A 21,248-nucleotide genomic window follows, 5' to 3' on the forward strand; every position below is an offset into this window, starting at 1 on the left:
AGCACACAGTGCTTCCCTCACCAAGATGGTGATCCTTAACCCTAATAGAATAATTACTTCCCTCCCTTCCTTTCCTATTTTATAGACACAAACTTAGTTGATTATTCTCTTCCCTATTTTATCGTAACAAACTCCTATAGTTATTATAATCAACTCCCATAATTATAGTAACAAACTCCTATAATTATTATAATCAACTCCCATAATTATAATAACAAACTCCTATAATTATTGCCTCTATTCTTTTACTCCTTGACCCTCCATACTTTCGGTCTATGTCCATAGTTAAGACTCACCTCGTCATCCATATCTCTATCAGAATATTAGTATAAAAGGCCTATATAAAATACAAGGAATGTTTAACAAATCATTCAAGTATGCAAATGCCTATGCTTAACAGAAACCTATACTAAATACAATGCTTCTTTGTTCCAATATTTCTGCTTCTTATGCTGTTCTGCATAATTCCTTTATTCGTTCTGCATAATTCATTTTTGCCAATTTATTTAAAGAGAGATGAGCTCCATGCAAATTCAATGAAAAATTCCAATCCATTTCATTGTAATTCAATCTAATTTATAAATTTCACATAGAAGGATTCATTCCATTCACGTAATTACTCACGCTAATATCGACACCGACACCAACAGAAGGTGTTCTTTTTATTCTCAATTTCATTGTAATTCAATCTAATTTATCAATTTCACATGGAAGGATTCATTCCATTCACGTAATTGCTAACGCTAATGCCGAACCAACACCAACACCGATGAAAAGTGTTCTTTTTATTCTCAATCGTTGATGTTGATGGTTTCTTTTCATTCACATTGACGCCTATGAAGGGAGGGAGTTGGGAGGATCTTTTCATTCACACCATTGCCAACACCAACTCAGATATCTTTTCAATTTCACTATTGTATGTTTCTTTATGATGTCTTGCTCCTTGTCGACGCTGACACGTATGTTTCTTTATGGTCATCTGAAAACCATCACGCATTGCTTCAATTACAACACATCACCCTCTTTACCATTTTGGATTTCTGTCACACTTCATTCACAAAATAATTACCTTCGAAACCCATGGTCAAACCCATCACCTATCTTAATAAATCCATCACCGGAGAATCGTTGGTGGTTGGGGTGGATTGTGATTCGTACTTCCTCTATCTTGATTGCAGAGCTTGTTGAACACAAGAAAAGGGAAGTGAATAAGAGAGACAAATGTATTTTAAGATAACAGAGTTTTCCTTTTATTTACTATTCTGTGTTGAGTTTAAAGTGAAAAAGTTAGAGACAATGGTCTAAACTTTTAATTTGATCGACTGGCTATGATTTATGAGAGTATGACATAGTCATTATAACAACTGGAGTGAATCACAATCCAATAAGCAGTAAGTGAAATAGTGTAATCTCTTACATAAATGTAACATTTTTTTGCCGAGCACCCTAAGCTTCCTCTAGCACTTAAACATCTTCAATTATCTTCTATCAACGAAGACAGTACTTCAAAAATGATTAAACTTAAAAGGCCTCTTAACAGGGCATCAATTCATAAACTTAAAATAGTTATAATAAAGTACAAGTATTAAGCAAAGAGTTGAAAATAACCGTGAAATCACGGGCATATGAAATAGAGTGCATAGTTGTTTCTAGAAGAACACAAAATCTAAAACATCATTAAGTGATTCCCAAAACTTGAGCAACTTTCATGATTTACCGAGGAGGTTGTCCACTTCATTGTTGACCACTAAATAACGCTTTGCTAATTATGCCGGTGGCCTCAATATATCGGTCTACACACCTAGAGATACAACTGCTTTCACCCCCACTGAGGCTTGAACTTGGTTTTGTGATACATTTCTCAAAACACTTTCCTCTCACAGTCTGGAAAAAAAATGACAATTGGAATGTAAATGCAATTGCAGCAAGAAAAACACACCAAACATATTCATTACTCAATCACATGACATTGATCAGGTCTTATCCCGAGTATCACACCACACCAAAATTATGGAAGAATCTGATTATTTTACCCTGACTAAGATGCTTCATTTGTCTGATAATTTAAGAAAGAATTTATAGGTATAAGTGAATGGGGCAAACCTCTAAAGTAACCGCACTTAGAGGCTTTTAAATATTTCAAAGCAATAATATCATGTGCTTATTATCACAAATAATTCATGTACAAGAAACACATCAATGGAAAAATGACTCATAACTGCATCTCTTTCTATATGACGAAAGAACCGTCATCAATCTCCATTTATACCCACACGTTTATCACAATTTACAATGACAGTAGCAACAGGTAAACTATTTAGTATCATCCAAAACAAAAAGAGCTACCACCGAAGTTAGAATGCCATATCAATCACCCGAAAACTATTGAGCACCTTATTGGTGTGAGAAAAAAAACTGATACGAACTAGTAGCTTGAAGCTTCAATTCAAGGTTTTAACTTGCAATCTATAACTACCTATGAAGCACGGACACCCCAAACAAGACCCCGACACTATCCCATACACTCCTTTTTTCAGAGGTGTCAGTGCTACATAGATAACTACAACTGTGGTTGCAATATTAAGGTTTTAGATATTTCTACAGCCAGGTTAAAAACACAATCGCATCCATTCACAATTATCCACAATCTCAATGATACAATTTCTTCCTAGCGTCTAGAAAGCAACAGAGTCTATCAATCACTTGCAAATGCAAGGTAGGGTTATCCTTAAAAGATAAAATCCGGATCCAATTCCAATCTTTCCATGGAATCTCTGTGGCATTAGCTTGGTATCACATAATCGTCCATTATATTAACGGTAACACCATAACCACAACTAAAACTTCAACCACAGCCACAATACTGAGAGAAAACTGAAATAATCAAATCAACAATTTAAACAAACTTCTAATTCACTTTTTCACTATCTCCATCTCAGATAACTGTCATCTCTTCCATTATCATATGATATTGAGTGGGTTAAACAACTAATCTATAACAATAGATGAAAAAAATGGAATACCTCAAGAAACTGTTGAGCATACTCCATGGCAAGTTGGCTTTTCAACTGATCTTTGAGATCCTGTGGGGATAATTGGGAGGAGGGACGACTCGGCGGAGCGGAGAAGGAATCCATTGCAATCTTGTTCTTTGAGTTTGGGGCTTTTGAGAGATGTAATAAAACCCTAGCGATTTGTGATTCTCTATTTGAACGCGGTGCCTTAAACCCTAGGCCACATGCTTTTTTATTAAGTTGTAATTGTATATATATTTTTTTATAGAAAAAAATGAAAATATTTTTTCAATAATAAAAATGAGTTAATAAATAATGACGATTATTATTTAATAAATATATTAAAAATAAAGTATTTTATTTAATAAAAAAAATTTATTAAAAATTTTAAAATATTGTATTATGCCTAACATTGTTAAAAAAATTAAATGGGTTTGGATTAAGAAAAATTAATATTAACTTAAGAATTTAATTGATAAACACGGATAGTGCAGGTCAGTTAATCACAATCATTGATTTATTTAAAAAAATTAATTTTTATTTTAATTATTTAAAAAATAATATAAACGGATAGTTGTGATAAATTGACAGCGTAAAACTTTTATATTGACAGTGCATAATGATTAATCTCTTAGCTTAATATTATTTTTCCCTGCCTACATTGAATTTTTTTTTTAAAAAAACTAGTCTTATGAAAATTATGTTGTTTTACCATCTAATATGAAATATAAACATTTTAACACCCTGATCGCCTTACCATCTACTTTAGTAAGTACTAAATATATTGATATATAATTTAATCCAAGTTGGTTGAGGCTCAAGTCCAAAGTTAATTAAGGCTTAGGATTGTTATATTTATTACTTATTAGTTAAGTCACTTAGGCGTATATAAATAGATACTTTGTAATTCAGTTTTGTAACATAATAATTCTTCAATAATAGTAATCCTTATTTCCTTATCATCTCTCTCTTTCTCTCCTCACTAAACGTGTCTCACGCACTAACAAATTGGTATTTAGAGCTCCAGTTAGGTTCTTAATCGTGTTTTCAAGAATGACATGTCGGTGATCGTGTTTTCGAGATCGTGGGTTGTTAATCAATCACTGCAAATATGAATGGTACTAATGATATTCTGAATTCTCTTCCAATTCTTGACGGCAAGAATTGGATCCGAAGGAGAAAACAGATACAATCTCTGTTTGTCTTTCATGAAACCTTAGAAGTCGTTACTAATGGTGTCCCTGAGCTTGTTGAGAATGTAACCGATGCTCAGAGAGTCGCGAACAAGGAGGCAAAGAAGAAAGATTGCAAGGTTGCGTATTGCATTCAATCGGCAATAGATTCGGTGAATTTCGACAAGACCTCTTGTAACACCCTTCTAAAATACCCCAAATATTTAATTAAAATAGCAATATATCAATCAGAGTAATTATGCAATTAAGGGTGTCACACAATCATTTCACACCATTCACCAAATAACTGTCATGCTCTTTTATTAATTCAAAACATAAAGCATTTGCACAATACGCAGCGGATAGAAATCAAATCAATCATGCAAAACATGTAACACATTACATATAAAATTATTCAACAAGGTAAAACATCCTGTCCCGATGTTACATCTATCAGAGCATGACCCACGAAGGAACTACACTAGACTCCAAGCACTAGCTCCTACTCAATCACTGCTCGTTACCTGAAAAATAGTTGTAAGGGTGAGTTCCTCAATCGATATAATAAGCATTATAAAATATCATGTAATGCTAAGTAAATAACACATTAATCACCCTAATCATATCACACATTCGGTAACGGCACATCAACTCAAACATCATACTCAATACTAATACAACTCATACTCATACTCAATACCAACACAAACACACGTATAATATTGGAATACATCCATTCATATTATACGCCATACATACATTATGCAATGAGACTTCATGCATGCGGTACCGACTATTCGTGAACATATAGTTCAACCTCACCGATCAAATCCAGATACGGCTACCAAGCCCACTAGTCCCACTCATTTGAGACCTAGTGACTCACTCACTAATTCCTCACCATGGGAATTAGCTACCACCCCAAGGGCTATGCTATGCACGCTAATTCACCTAGCATGCAAACATCAACAACAGTCCATAATGACTAACTCACTAATTCCTCACTATGGGAATTAGCTACCACCATAAAGGCCACAATATGCATGCTAAATCACCTAGCAATGCAGAATCATCAACAATAATTCACAATGGACATATGCTCACACTCTAAGCCATAAAACAGTCCATTCACCAACACATGCATAATATATACATTCACAACATTATGCATATTTTCACACATCATCAGCATATTTATCACATAATCATATCATGTCATGCCAAATAATTCAATCACAGTATTAGCACACTCTACTAATACCTATCCTACTCAAAACAACGGGAAATAATCCCTACTATATCACATACCGATATAGGCCAACCATCAAATATGTACACAACATTTAAATACCAATTTTCCCACTTTTCAACAGTGTTAACCGGTTAACGCCCTGGGTTAACCGGTTAACGCAACACAGAACACGTTTTCTGGCAAAACTCAACAGTGTTAACCGGTTAACGCCCTGGGTTAACCGGTTAACGCAGACAGAACAGCAATTTCTCAGAAACCACAACAGTGTTAACCGGTTAACGCCCTGGGTTAACCGGTTAACGCAAGCAAAACAGCAATATTTTCACAGTTCATAACAGTGTTAACCGGTTAACGCCCTGGGTTAACCGGTTAACGCAAGACAGAAAACTGTTCCTGCGCTAACACGAAGCAGAATGCAGAATTCTCCGCATTTTCCGCCGTTGGAGGACTTCCGGACCTCCGATTCCAATTCCGTAAAAAGCTATACGTTCGGGAAAACACGACTCACACAATACCGATTCAATTACAGCTTTAACGCAGCTTATCCAACATAATTTTTCAGCATTCAACATCCCAATTAGGGTAAATTCAACGGTTTATCACTACCCATTACATGTTAACCCATAATACCCATTAAACGACGATAAACCCCCCTTACCTGAGTTAATCCGGCGAATCTTTAAGCTCCAAGCTTTTCTCTTCTCCAACCTTCTTCCTCTTGCTCTGTCTCTTTGCCCTTTTCCTCTTTTCAGCCGCTTCTCTGCTTTTCACGTAAAAACCCTTTTATCAAAAAATGGAACTCTTTTTCCTTATCCCAACTTATATATTTTCCAATAATTATTATTCCAGTAATAATAATAATAATAATCCAATAATTTCAATTATTTAATTAAATTAATAAATATAATATTAACTTAAATTAAATAATTATCTTATTTTTATCGGGGTGTTACAACTCTCCCCCACTAAAAGAGTTTTCGTCCTCGAAAACATACCTCAAGCGAATAACTCCGGATAAGACTCCTTCATCTGACTCTCAAGTTCCCAAGTCACATTGCCACCTGCTGGTCCTCCCCAAGCTACCTTTACCAAGGCAATCTCTTTACCCCGCAACTGCTTCAACTCTCGATCCTCGATCCTCATAGGTGATGTTTCAACAGTCAGGTTATCTCTCACCTGTACATCATCTACTTGGACCACATGCGACGGATCAGAAATGTATCTCCTCAACTGAGACACATGAAAAACCTCGTGCAAATTCGCAAGCGACGGCGGTAAAGCGATACGATAGGCTACCTCCCCTATCCTCTCCAAAATCTGATAAGGACCAATAAATCGAGGTGTCAACTTCTTCGACTTCAAAGCTCGACCAACCCCAGTTATCGGAGTAACACGAAGAAACACATGATCTCCCTCTTGAAACTCAAGTGACTTCCTCCTCTTGTCGTGATAACTCTTCTGACGACTCTGAGCAATCCTCATCTTCTCCTGAATCATCTTAATCTTTTCCGTAGTTTGTTGAACAATCTCCGGTCCAATCACAGCACTCTCACCGGACTCATACCAACATAAAGGTGTCCGACATCTCCTACCATACAAAGCTTCAAACGGTGCCATACCAATGCTCGAATGAAAACTATTGTTGTAGGTAAACTCAATCAAAGGTAAATAACAATCCCAAGCACCTCCCTTTTCCAAAACACAAGCCCTCAAAAGATCCTCGAGTGACTGAATCGTCCTCTCAGTCTGACCATCAGTCTGCGGATGATATGCAGAACTCAATCTCAGCTTAGTTCCCAAAGCCCTCTGCAAACCTTCCCAGAACTTCGATGTAAATCTAGGATCTCTGTCCGAAACAATACTCGACGGAATACCATGCAAACTTACAATTTTCTCAATATACAACTCAGTTAATCTCTCTAACGGATAATCCATTCTGATCGGAATGAAATGAGCCGATTTTGTCAATCTGTCAACAATCACCCAAATAGCTTCAAAATTCTTAATTGTCCTCGGTAAACCAGAAACAAAATCCATACTGACACTATCCCACTTCCACTCTGGAATAGCCAACGGTTGCATTAGCCCAGACGGCTTCTGATGCTCAATCTTTGACTTCTGACAAGTCAAACAAGAATAAACAAAACTCGCAATTTCTCTTTTCATTCCCGGCCACCAAAATAACTTTTTCAAATCATGATACATCTTCGTAGCTCCAGGATGAATACTCAGGCCACTACGATGTCCTTCCTCAAGAATACTCTTCTTAAGTTCGGTAACATCCGGAATACACACCCGATTACCAAATTTCAAAACACCATTCTCATCAACTCTGAATTCACCACCTTGACCTTGATTCACTAGAGTCAACTTATCAACCAAAAGCACATCGGATTTCTGACCTTCTTTAATCTCATCCAGAATACCACTCGTTAACTTCAACATTCCCAATTTAACACTATTGTGAGTACTCTCACACACCAAACTCAAGTCTCTAAACTGCTCAATTAACTCCAGTTCCTTAACCATTAACATAGACATATGCAATGATTTCCGACTCAATGCATCAGCCACTACGTTTGCTTTACCCGGATGGTAATTCAAACCAAAGTCATAATCCTTCAGAAACTCTAACCATCTCCTCTGTCTCATATTCAGCTCTTTCTGATCAAACAAATACTTTAAACTTTTATGGTCACTGAAAACCTCAAATCTTGACCCGTACAAGTAATGCCTCCATAACTTCAGAACAAATACCACGGCTGCCAACTCTAAATCGTGTGTCGGATAGTTCCTCTCATGAACCCTCAGCTGTCTCGAAGCATAAGCTATAACCTGCTTATTCTGCATCAACACACCACCCAAACCCAACAATGAAGCATCACAGTAAACCTCAAATGCTTCCGACGAACTCGGTAATATCAGAATAGGAGCAGTAGTCAACCTTCTCTTTAACTCTTGGAAACCTTCTTCACATTTTGAGTCCCAAACAAACGCTTGCCCCTTTCTAGTCAACATCGTCAACGGTAACGCCAACTTAGAAAATCCCTCAATGAATTTCCTATAATAACCTGCAAGTCCAAGAAAACTCCTTATCTCAGAAACTGACTTCGGAGCTTCCCACTTAGATACCGCTTCTATCTTAGAAGGATCAACAGCAACACCATCTCTTGAAATCACATGACCAAGAAAACTAACCTCTCCTAACCAAAATTCACACTTTGACAGTTTAGCAAATAACTTCTTTTCTCGTAGAACTCCTAAAACCACTCTCAAATGTTCAGCATGCTCTCTTCAGATTTCGAATACACCAAAATATCGTCAATAAACACCACAACAAACTGGTCTAGGTACGGATGGAAAATCCTATTCATATACTCCATAAATACTCCAGGCGCATTAGTCACACCAAAAGGCATTACAGAATACTCATAATGTCCATACCTTGTTCTGAAAGCAGTCTTCTGAATATCCTCAGTTTTCACACGTATCTGATGATATCCCGACCTCAAATCTATTTTGCTGAACACACTCGCACCAACCAACTGATCCATCAAATCATCAATCCTCGGCAAAGGATACCGATTCTTGATCGTCACTTTATTCAGTTGCCTGTAGTCCACACACAACCTCATAGTACCTTCTTTCTTCTTAACCAATAACACTGGTGCACCCCACGGTGACACACTCGGACGAATAAATTTCTTATCCAACAGATCTTCCAACTGACTCTTCAATTCAGTTAACTCAACAGCAGACATACGGTACGGAGCCATCGACATCGGCCTAGTACCAGGTACCAAATCAATCGAGAACTCAACTTCACGCTCTGGCGGTAATTCATTCACTTCTTCCGGAAACACATCAGGAAAATCACACACCACAGCTAGATCGCAAATCACCAGTTTATCTTTAGCCTCCAAAGTCGCTAACAGCATAAACAACTCTGCCCCATCTGCTACTGCCTCATTCACCTGCCTTGCTGATAGAAACAAACTCTTTCCTTCCTCAATCTCAGGAAAGATCACAGTCTTATCAAAACAGTTGATATAAACTCGGTTAAACACCAACCAGTTCATACCCAGGATAACATCAATCTGCACTAGTGGAAGACACACGAGGTCCATCCCAAAGTCTCTACCAAAAATACTCAAAGGACAATTTAAACAAACTGAAGTAGTAGTCACTGAACCCTTCGCAGGAGTATCAATCACCATACTACCATGCATCTCAGATATCTCTAACTTAAGTTTCACAGCACAATCCAAAGATATAAAGGAATGAGTCGCACCTGTGTCAATAATAGCTACAAGAGGAAAGCCATTAATATAACACGTACCTCGGATCAAACGATCATCTGCAGAAGTCTCAGAACCCGATAAAGCAAAGACCTTGCCTCCCGACTGGTTCTCTCTCTTCGGCTTAGGACACTGTGGACTGATATGACCCACCTCTCCACAGTTGAAACAAGTCACAGTCTTCGACCGGCACTCTGCAGCCAAATGACCACCTTTTCCACACTTGAAACACTTCTTCTCATTACTGGTACACTCATGGATACGATGTCCAGCCTGACCACATCGGAAACACTTAGCAGGGGCACTGGAGTCTCCCCCACTAGGCCTCTTCATCCCACTCTGCCTCTGAAAACCTTTGCCAGCTGCATACGGTTTCCCACGATCATTCTGATTCTTGCCTTTCCTATCAACCCTCTGCTGATAGCTCTCCGCTCTGGCTTTGGTATCCTGTTCAAAAATCCTGCAACAGTCAACCAAATCAGAAAACACTCTAATCCGCTGATACCCAATAGCCTGCTTGATCTCGGGACGTAACCCGTTCTCAAACTTCACACATTTCGAAAATTCCCCAGTAGCCTCATCATATGGAGTATAATACTTCGACAGCTCTGTGAACTTAGCAGCATACTCAGTAACAGACCGATTGCCCTGCTTCAATTCTAAGAACTCTATCTCTTTCTTTCCTCTGACATCCTCTAGAAAGTACTTCCTCAGGAATCTCTCCCTGAACACAGCCCAAGTGATCTCAGCATTCCCAGCAGATTCCAACTCAGTGCGGGTAGCAACCCACCAATCATCTGCTTCTTCTGACAGCATATGCGTACCGAACCTGACCTTCTGGTTATCGGCACACTCAGTCACTCGGAAGATCCTCTCGATCTCCTTCAACCACTTCTGAGCACCATCTGGATCGTATGCTCCCTTGAACATTGGAGGATTGTTCTTCTGGAACTCACTCAGTTGACGAGCAGCTCCCATTCCCACAACATTCGGATTCCCTCCAAGTACTCCAGCTAGCATACCCAGAGCCTCAGCAATCGCAGCATCGTCTCTACCTCTTCCAGCCATCTCTATTCTGAAAACCCAACAAGCTAAAACAATAAGTACTGATAGGGTTACACAACACCTATCACGTACAGGGAAACAGAATAATTACGACTCGACTCGACCGACTATGCTCTGATACCACTAATGTAACACCCTTCTAAAATACCCCAAATATTTAATTAAAATAGCAATATATCAATCAGAGTAATTATGCAATTAAGGGTGTCACACAATCATTTCACACCATTCACCAAATAACTGTCATGCTCTTTTATTAATTCAAACATAAAGCATTTGCACAATACGCAGCGGATAGAAATCAAATCAATCATGCAAAACATGTAACACATTACATGTAAATTATTCAACAAGGTAAAACATCCCGTCCCGATGTTACATCTATCAGAGCATGACCCACTAAGGAACTACACTAGACTCCAAGCACTAGCTTCTACTCAATCACTGCTCGTTACCTGAAAAATAGTTGTAAGGGTGAGTTCCTCAATCGATATAATAAGCATTATAAAATATCATGTAATGCTAAGTAAATAACACATTAATCACCCTAATCATATCACACATTCGGTAACGGCACATCAACTCAAACATCATACTCAATACTAATACAACTCATACTCATACTCAATACCACACAAACACACGTATAATATTGGAATACATCCATTCATATTATACGCCATACATACATTATGCAATGAGACTCCATGCATGCGGTACCGACTATTCGTGAACATATAGTTCAACCTCACCGATCAAATCCAGATACGGCTACCAAGCCCACTAGTCCCACTCATTTGAGACCTAGTGACTCACTCACTAATTCCTCACCATGGGAATTAGCTACCACCCCAAGGGCTATGCTATGCACGCTAATCACCTAGCATGCAAACATCAACAACAGTCCATAATGACTAACTCACTAATTCCTCACCATGGGAATTAGCTACCACCATAAAGGCCACAATATGCATGCTAAATCACCTAGCAATGCAAATCATCAACAATAATCACAATGGACATATGCTCACACTCTAAGCCATAAAACAGTCCATTCACCAACACATGCATAATATATACATTCACAACATTATGCATATTTCACACATCATCAGCATATTTATCACATAATCATATCATGTCATGCCAAATAATTCAATCACAGTATTAGCACACTCTACTAATACCTATCCTACTCAAAACAACGGGAAATAATCCCTACTATATCACATACCGATATAGGCCAACCATCAAATATGTACACAACATTTAAATACCAATTTTCCCACTTTTCAACAGTGTTAACCGGTTAACGCCCTGGGTTAACCGGTTAACGCAACACAGAACACGTTTTCTGGCAAAACTCAACAGTGTTAACCGGTTAACGCCCTGGGTTAACCGGTTAACGCAGACAGAACAGCAATTTCTCAGAAACCACAACAGTGTTAACCGGTTAACGCCCTGGGTTAACCGGTTAACGCAAGCAAAACAGCAATATTTTCACAGTTCATAACAGTGTTAACCGGTTAACACCCTGGGTTAACCGGTTAACGCAAGACAGAAACTGTTCCTGCGCTAACACGAAGCAGAATGCAGAATTCTCCGCATTTTCCGCCGTTGGAGGACTTCCGGACCTCCGATTCCAATTCCGTAAAAAGCTATACGTTCGGGAAAACACGACTCACACAATACCGATTCAATTACAGCTTTAACACAGCTTATCCAACACAATTTTTCAGCATTCAACATCCCAATTAGGGTCAATTCAACGGTTTATCACTACCCATTACATGTTAACCCATAATACCCATTAAACGACGATAAACCCCCCTTACCTGAGTTAATCCGGCGAATCTTTAAGCTCCAAGCTTTTCTCTTCTCCAACCTTCTTCCTCTTGCTCTGTCTCTTTGCCCTTTTCCTCTTTTCAGCCGCTTCTCTGCTTTTCACGTAAAAACCCTTTTATCAAAAAATGGAACTCTTTTTCTTATCCCAACTTATATATTTTCCAATAATTATTATTCCAGTAATAATAATAATAATAATCCAATAATTTCAATTATTTAATTAAATTAATAAATATAATATTAACTTAAATTAAATAATTATCTTATTTTTATCGGGGTGTTACAACTCTCCCCCACTAAAAGAGTTTTCGTCCTCGAAAACATACCTCAAGCGAATAACTCCGGATAAGACTCCTTCATCTGACTCTCAAGTTCCCAAGTCACATTGCCACCTGCTGGTCCTCCCCAAGCTACCTTTACCAAGGCAATCTCTTTACCCCGCAACTGCTTCAACTCTCGATCCTCGATCCTCATAGGTGATGTTTCAACAGTCAGGTTATCTCTCACCTGTACATCATCTACTTGGACCACATGCGACGGATCAGAAATGTATCCTCCTCAACTGAGACACATGAAAAACCTCATGCAAATTCGCAAGCGACGGCGGTAAAGCGATACGATAGGCTACCTCCCCTATCCTCTCCAAAATCTGATAAGGACCAATAAATCGAGGTGTCAACTTCTTCGACTTCAAAGCTCGACCAACCCCAGTTATCGGAGTAACACGAAGAAACACATGATCTCCCTCTTGAAACTCAAGTGACTTCCTCCTCTTGTCGTGATAACTCTTCTGACGACTCTGAGCAATCCTCATCTTCTCCTGAATCATCTTAATCTTTTCCGTAGTTTGTTGAACAATCTCCGGTCCAACCACAGCACTCTCACCGGACTCATACCAACATAAAGGTGTCCGACATCTCCTACCATACAAAGCTTCAAACGGTGCCATACCAATGCTCGAATGAAAACTATTGTTGTAGGTAAACTCAATCAAAGGTAAATAACAATCCCAAGCACCTCCCTTTTCCAAAACACAAGCCCTCAAAAGATCCTCGAGTGACTGAATCGTCCTCTCAGTCTGACCATCAGTCTGCGGATGATATGCAGAACTCAATCTCAGCTTAGTTCCCAAAGCCCTCTGCAAACCTTCCCAGAACTTCGATGTAAATCTAGGATCTCTGTCCGAAACAATACTCGACGGAATACCATGCAAACTTACAATTTTCTCAATATACAACTCAGCTAATCTCTCTAACGGATAATCCATTCTGATCGGAATGAAATGAGCCGATTTTGTCAATCTGTCAACAATCACCCAAATAGCTTCAAAATTCTTAATTGTCCTCGGTAAACCAGAAACAAAATCCATACTGATACTATCCCACTTCCACTCTGGAATAGCCAACGGTTGCATTAGCCCAGACGGCTTCTGATGCTCAATCTTTGACTTCTGACAAGTCAAACAAGAATAAACAAAACTCGCAATTTCTCTTTTCATTCCCGGCCACCAAAATAACTTTTTCAAATCATGATACATCTTCGTAGCTCCAGGATGAATACTCAGGCCACTACGATGTCCTTCCTCAAGAATACTCTTCTTAAGTTCGGTAACATCCGGAATACACACCCGATTACCAAATTTCAAAACACCATTCTCATCAACTCTGAATTCACCACCTTGACCTTGATTCACTAGAGTCAACTTATCAACCAAAAGCACATCGGATTTCTGACCTTCTCTAATCTCATCCAGAATACCACTCGTTAACTTCAACATTCCCAATTTAACACTATTGTGAGTACTCTCACACACCAAACTCAAGTCTCTAAACTGCTCAATTAAATCCAATTCCTTAACCATTAACATAGACATATGCAATGATTTCCGACTCAATGCATCAGCCACTACGTTTGCTTTACCCGGATGGTAATTCAAACCAAAGTCATAATCCTTCAGAAACTCTAACCATCTCCTCTGTCTCATATTCAGCTCTTTCTGATCAAACAAATACTTTAAACTTTTATGGTCACTGAAAACCTCAAATCTTGACCCGTACAAGTAATGCCTCCATAACTTCAGAACAAATACCACGGCTGCCAACTCTAAATCGTGTGTCGGATAGTTCCTCTCATGAACCCTCAGCTGTCTCGAAGCATAAGCTATAACCTGCTTATTCTGCATCAACACACCACCCAAACCCAACAATGAAGCATCACAGTAAACCTCAAATGCTTCCGACGAACTCGGTAATATCAGAATAGGAGCAGTAGTCAACCTTCTCTTTAACTCTTGGAAACCTTCTTCACATTTTGAGTCCCAAACAAACGCTTGCCCCTTTCTAGTCAACATCGTCAACGGTAACGCCAACTTAGAAAATCCCTCAATGAATTTCCTATAATAACCTGCAAGTCCAAGAAAACTCCTTATCTCAGAAACTGACTTCGGAGCTTCCCACTTAGATACCGCTTCTATCTTAGAAGGATCAACAGCAACACCACCTCTTGAAATCACATGACCAAGAAAACTAACCTCTTCTAACCAAAATTCACACTTTGACAGTTTAGCAAATAACTTCTTTTCTCGTAGAACTCCTAAAACCACTCTCAAATGTTCAGCATGCTCTTCTTCAGATTTCGAATACACCAAAATATCGTCAATAAACACCACAACAAACTGGTCTAGGTACGGATGGAAAATCCTATTCATATACTCCATAAATACTCCAGGCGCATTAGTCACACCAAAAGGCATTACAGAATACTCATAATGTCCATACCTTGTTCTGAAAGCAGTCTTCTGAATATCCTCAGTTTTCACACGTATCTGATGATATCCCGATCTCAAATCTATTTTGCTGAACACACTCGCACCAACCAACTGATCCATCAAATCATCAATCCTCGGCAAAGGATACCGATTCTTGATCGTCACTTTATTCAGTTGCCTGTAGTCCACACACAACCTCATAGTACCTTCTTTCTTCTTAACCAATAACACTGGTGCACCCCACGGTGACACACTCGGACGAATAAATTTCTTATCCAACAGATCTTCCAACTGACTCTTCAATTCAGTTAACTCAACAGCAGACATACGGTACGGAGCCATCGACATCGGCCTAGTACCAGGTACCAAATCAATCGAGAACTCAACTTCACGCTCTGGCGGTAATTCATTCACTTCTTCCGGAAACACATCAGGAAAATCACACACCACAGCTAGATCGCAAATCACCAGTTTATCTTTAGCCTCCAAAGTCGCTAACAGCATAAACAACTCTGCCCCATCTGCTACTGCCTCATTCACCTGCCTTGCTGATAGAAACAAACTCTTTCCTTCCTCAATCTCAGGAAAGATCACAGTCTTATCAAAACAGTTGATATAAACTCGGTTAAACACCAACCAGTTCATACCCAGGATAACATCAATCTGCACTAGTGGAAGACACACGAGGTCCATCCCAAAGTCTCTACCAAAAATACTCAAAGGACAATTTAAACAAACTGAAGTAGTAGTCACTGAACCCTTCGCAGGAGTATCAATCACCATACTACCATGCATCTCAGATATCTCTAACTTAAGTTTCACAGCACAATCCAAAGATATAAAGGAATGAGTCGCACCTGTGTCAATAATAGCTACAAGAGGAAAGCCATTAATATAACACGTACCTCGGATCAAACGATCATCTGCAGAAGTCTCAGAACCCGATAAAGCAAAGACCTTGCCTCCCGACTGGTTCTCTCTCTTCGGCTTAGGACACTGTGGACTGATATGACCCACCTCTCCACAGTTGAAACAAGTCACAGTCTTCGACCGGCACTCTGCAGCCAAATGACCACCTTTTCCACACTTGAAACACTTCTTCTCATTACTGGTACACTCATGGATACGATGTCCAGCCTGACCACATCTGAAACACTTAGCAGGGGCACTGGAGTCTCCCCCACTAGGCCTCTTCATCCCACTCTGTCTCTGGAAACCTTTGCCAGCTGCATACGGTTTCCCACGATCATTCTGATTCTTGCCTTTCCTATCAACCCTCTGCTGATAGCTCTCCGCTCTGGCTTTGGTATCCTGTTCAAAAATCCTGCAACAGTCAACCAAATCAGAAAACACTCTAATCCGCTGATACCCAATAGCCTGCTTGATCTCGGGACGTAACCCGTTCTCAAACTTCACACATTTCGAAAATTCCCCAGTAGCCTCATCATAGGGAGTGTAATACTTCGACAGCTCTGTGAACTTAGCAGCATACTCAGTAACAGACCGATTGCCCTGCTTCAATTCTAAGAACTCTATCTCTTTCTTTCCTCTGACATCCTCTGGAAAGTACTTCCTCAGGAATCTCTCTCTGAACACAGCCCAAGTGATCTCAGCATTCCCAGCAGATTCCAACTCAGTGCGGGTAGCAACCCACCAATCATCTGCTTCTTCTGACAGCATATGCGTACCGAACCTGACCTTCTGGTTATCGGCACACTCAGTCACTCGGAAGATCCTCTCGATCTCCTTCAACCACTTCTGAGCACCATCTGGATCGTATGCTCCCTTGAACATTGGAGGATTGTTCTTCTGGAACTCACTCAGTTGACGAGCAGCTCCCATTCCCACAACATTCGGATTCCCTCCAAGTACTCCAGCTAGCATACCCAGAGCCTCAGCAATCGCAGCATCGTCTCTACCTCTTCCAGCCATCTCTATTCTGAAAACCCAACAAGCTAAAACAATAAGTACTGATAGGGTTACACAACACCTATCACGTACAGGGAAACAGAATAATTACGACTCGACTCGACCGACTATGCTCTGATACCACTAATGTAACACCCTTCTAAAATACCCCAAATATTTAATTAAAATAGCAATATATCAATCAGAGTAATTATGCAATTAAGGGTGTCACACAATCATTTCACACCATTCACCAAATAACTGTCATGCTCTTTTATTAATTCAAAACATAAAGCATTTGCACAATACGCAGCGGATAGAAATCAAATCAATCATGCAAAACATGTAACACATTACATGTAAAATTATTCAACAAGGTAAAACATCCCGTCCCGATGTTACATCTATCAGAGCATGACCCACTAAGGAACTACACTAGACTCCAAGCACTAGCTCCTACTCAATCACTGCTCGTTACCTGAAAAATAGTTGTAAGGGTGAGTTCCTCAATCGATATAATAAGCATTATAAAATATCATGTAATGCTAAGTAAATAACACATTAATCACCCTAATCATATCACACATTCGGTAACGGCACATCAACTCAAACATCATACTCAATACTAATACAACTCATACTCATACTCAATACCAACACAAACACACGTATAATATTGGAATACATCCATTCATATTATACGCCATACATACATTATGCAATGAGACTCCATGCATGCGGTACCGACTATTCGTGAACATATAGTTCAACCTCACCGATCAAATCCAGATACGGCTACCAAGCCCACTAGTCCCACTCATTTGAGACCTAGTGACTCACTCACTAATTCCTCACCATGGGAATTAGCTACCACCCCAAGGGCTATGCTATGCACGCTAATTCACCTAGCATGCAAACATCAACAACAGTCCATAATGACTAACTCACTAATTCCTCACCATGGGAATTAGCTACCACCATAAAGGCCACAATATGCATGCTAAATCACCTAGCAATGCAAATCATCAACAATAATTCACAATGGACATATGCTCACACTCTAAGCCATAAAACAGTCCATTCACCAACACATGCATAATATATACATTCACAACATTATGCATATTTTCACACATCATCAGCATATTTATCACATAATCATATCATGTCATGCCAAATAATTCAATCACAGTATTAGCACACTCTACTAATACCTATCCTACTCAAAACAACGGGAAATAATCCCTACTATATCACATACCGATATAGGCCAACCATCAAATATGTACACAACATTTAAATACCAATTTTCCCACTTTTCAACAGTGTTAATCGGTTAACGCCCTGGGTTAACCGGTTAACGCAACACAGAACACGTTTTCTGGCAAAACTCAACAGTGTTAACCGGTTAACGCCCTAGGTTAACCGGTTAACGCAGACAGAACAGCAATTTCTTAGAAACCACAACAGTGTTAACCGGTTAACGCCCTGGGTTAACCGGTTAACGCAAGCAAAACAGCAATATTTTCACAGTTCATAACAGTGTTAACCGGTTAACGCCCTGGGTTAACCGGTTAACGCAAGACAGAAAACTGTTCCTGCGCTAACACGAAGCAGAATGCAGAATTCTCCGCATTTTCCGCCGTTGGAGGACTTCCGGACCTCCGATTCCAATTCCGTAAAAAGCTATACGTTCGGGAAAACACGACTCACACAATACCGATTCAATTACAGCTTTAACGCAGCTTATCCAACATAATTTTTCAGCATTCAACATCCCAATTAGGGTCAATTCAACGGTTTATCACTACCCATTACATGTTAACCCATAATACCCATTAAACGACGATAAACCCCCCTTACCTGAGTTAATTTCGGCGAATCTTTAAGCTCCAAGCTTTTCTCTTCTCCAACCTTCTTCCTCTTGCTCTGTCTCTTTGCCCTTTTCCTCTTTTCAGCCGCTTCTCTGCTTTTCACGTAAAAACCCTTTTATCAAAAAAATGGAACTCTTTTTCCTTATCCCAACTTATATATTTTTCCAATAATTATTATTCCAGTAATAATAATAATAATAATCCAATAATTTCAATTATTTAATTAAATTAATAAATATAATATTAACTTAAATTAAATAATTATCTTATTTTTATCGGGGTGTTACAACTCTCCCCCACTAAAAGAGTTTTCGTCCTCGAAAACATACCTCAAGCGAATAACTCCGGATAAGACTCCTTCATCTGACTCTCAAGTTCCCAAGTCACATTGCCACCTGCTGGTCCTCCCCAAGCTACCTTTACCAAGGCAATCTCTTTACCCCGCAACTGCTTCAACTCTCGATCCTCGATCCTCATAGGTGATGTTTCAACAGTCAGGTTATCTCTCACCTGTACATCATCTACTTGGACCACATGCGACGGATCAGAAATGTATCTCCTCAACTGAGACACATGAAAAACCTCGTGCAAATTCGCAAGCGACGGCGGTAAAGCGATACGATAGGCTACCTCCCCTATCCTCTCCAAAATCTGATAAGGACCAATAAATCGAGGTGTCAACTTCTTCGACTTCAAAGCTCGACCAACCCCAGTTATCGGAGTAACACGAAGAAACACATGATCTCCCTCTTGAAACTCAAGTGACTTCCTCCTCTTGTCGTGATAACTCTTCTGACGACTCTGAGCAATCCTCATCTTCTCCTGAATCATCTTAATCTTTTCCGTAGTTTGTTGAACAATCTCCGGTCCAATCACAGCACTCTCACCGGACTCATACCAACATAAAGGTGTCCGACATCTCCTACCATACAAAGCTTCAAACGGTGCCATACCAATGCTCGAATGAAAACTATTGTTGTAGGTAAACTCAATCAAAGGTAAATAACAATCCCAAACACCTCCCTTTTCCAAAACACAAGCCCTCAAAAGATCCTCTAGTGACTGAATCGTCCTCTCAGTCTGACCATCAGTCTGCGGATGATATGCAGAACTCAATCTCAGCTTAGTTCCCAAAGCCCTCTGCAAACCTTCCCAGAACTTCGATGTAAATCTAGGATCTCTGTCCGAAACAATACTCGACGGAATACCATGCAAACTTACAATTTTCTCAATATACAACTCAGTTAATCTCTCTAACGGATAATCCATTCTGATCGGAATGAAATGAGCCGATTTTGTCAATCTGTCAACAATCACCCAAATAGCTTCAAAATTCTTAATTGTCCTCGGTAAACCAGAAACAAAATCCATACTGACACTATCCCACTTCCACTCTGGAATAGCCAACGGTTGCATTAGCCCAGACGGCTTCTGATGCTCAATCTTTGACTTCTGACAAGTCAAACAAGAATAAACAAAACTCGCAATTTCTCTTTTCATTCCCGGCCACCAAAATAAATTTTTCAAATCATGATACATCTTCGTAGCTCCAGGATGAATACTCAGGCCACTACGATGTCCTTCCTCAAGAATACTCTTCTTAAGTTCGGTAACATCCGGAATACACACCCGATTACCAAATTTCAAAACACCATTCTCATCAACTCTGAATTCACCACCTTGACCTTGATTCACTAGAGTCAACTTATCAACCAAAAGCACATCGGATTTCTGACCTTCTTTAATCTCATCCAGAATACCACTCGTTATCTTCAACATTCCCAATTTAACACTATTGTGAGTACTCTCACACACCAAACTCAAGTCTCTAAACTGCTCAATTAACTCCAGTTCCTTAACCATTAACATAGACATATGCAATGATTTCCGACTCAATGCATCAGCTACTACGTTTGCTTTACCCGGATGGTAATTCAAACCAAAGTCATAATCTTTCAGAAACTCTAACCATCTCCTCTGTCTCATATTCAGCTCTTTCTGATCAAACAAATACTTTAAACTTTTATGGTCACTGAAAACCTCAAATCTTGAC

At 39.4% G+C, this 21,248-nt stretch overlaps 1 protein-coding gene across 1 annotated transcript; it reads right to left on the reverse strand.

The window, feature by feature from the left end:
• Window positions 1-1,515: 1,515 nt before the first annotated feature.
• On the reverse strand, window positions 1,516-3,250 carry LOC127083429 (mitochondrial import inner membrane translocase subunit Tim13). Its single transcript, XM_051023737.1, has 2 exons — window positions 3,024-3,250; window positions 1,516-1,884 (listed from the first exon to the last, which is right to left on the reverse strand). The coding sequence occupies exons 1-2, from the start codon at window positions 3,135-3,137 to the stop codon at window positions 1,735-1,737; spliced, it is 264 nt and encodes an 87-aa protein (XP_050879694.1). The 5' UTR covers window positions 3,138-3,250; the 3' UTR covers window positions 1,516-1,734.
• Between the last annotated feature and the right edge of the window lie 17,998 nt (window positions 3,251-21,248).

This window comes from Lathyrus oleraceus, chromosome 5, assembly GCF_024323335.1.
Source record: "Lathyrus oleraceus cultivar Zhongwan6 chromosome 5, CAAS_Psat_ZW6_1.0, whole genome shotgun sequence".
NCBI classification, from domain to species: Eukaryota; Viridiplantae; Streptophyta; class Magnoliopsida; order Fabales; family Fabaceae; genus Lathyrus; species Lathyrus oleraceus.

Bases quoted from the DNA above. Each gene is read 5' to 3' on its own strand.
- LOC127083429 (XM_051023737.1), bottom strand. From the start codon at position 3,137: ATGGATTCCTTCTCCGCTCCGCCGAGTCGTCCCTCCTCCCAATTATCC. The intron at 1,885-3,023 runs GTATTCCATTTT...TTTTTTTTCCAG, and splicing joins ATGCTCAACAGTTTCTTGAG to ACTGTGAGAGGAAAGTGTTT.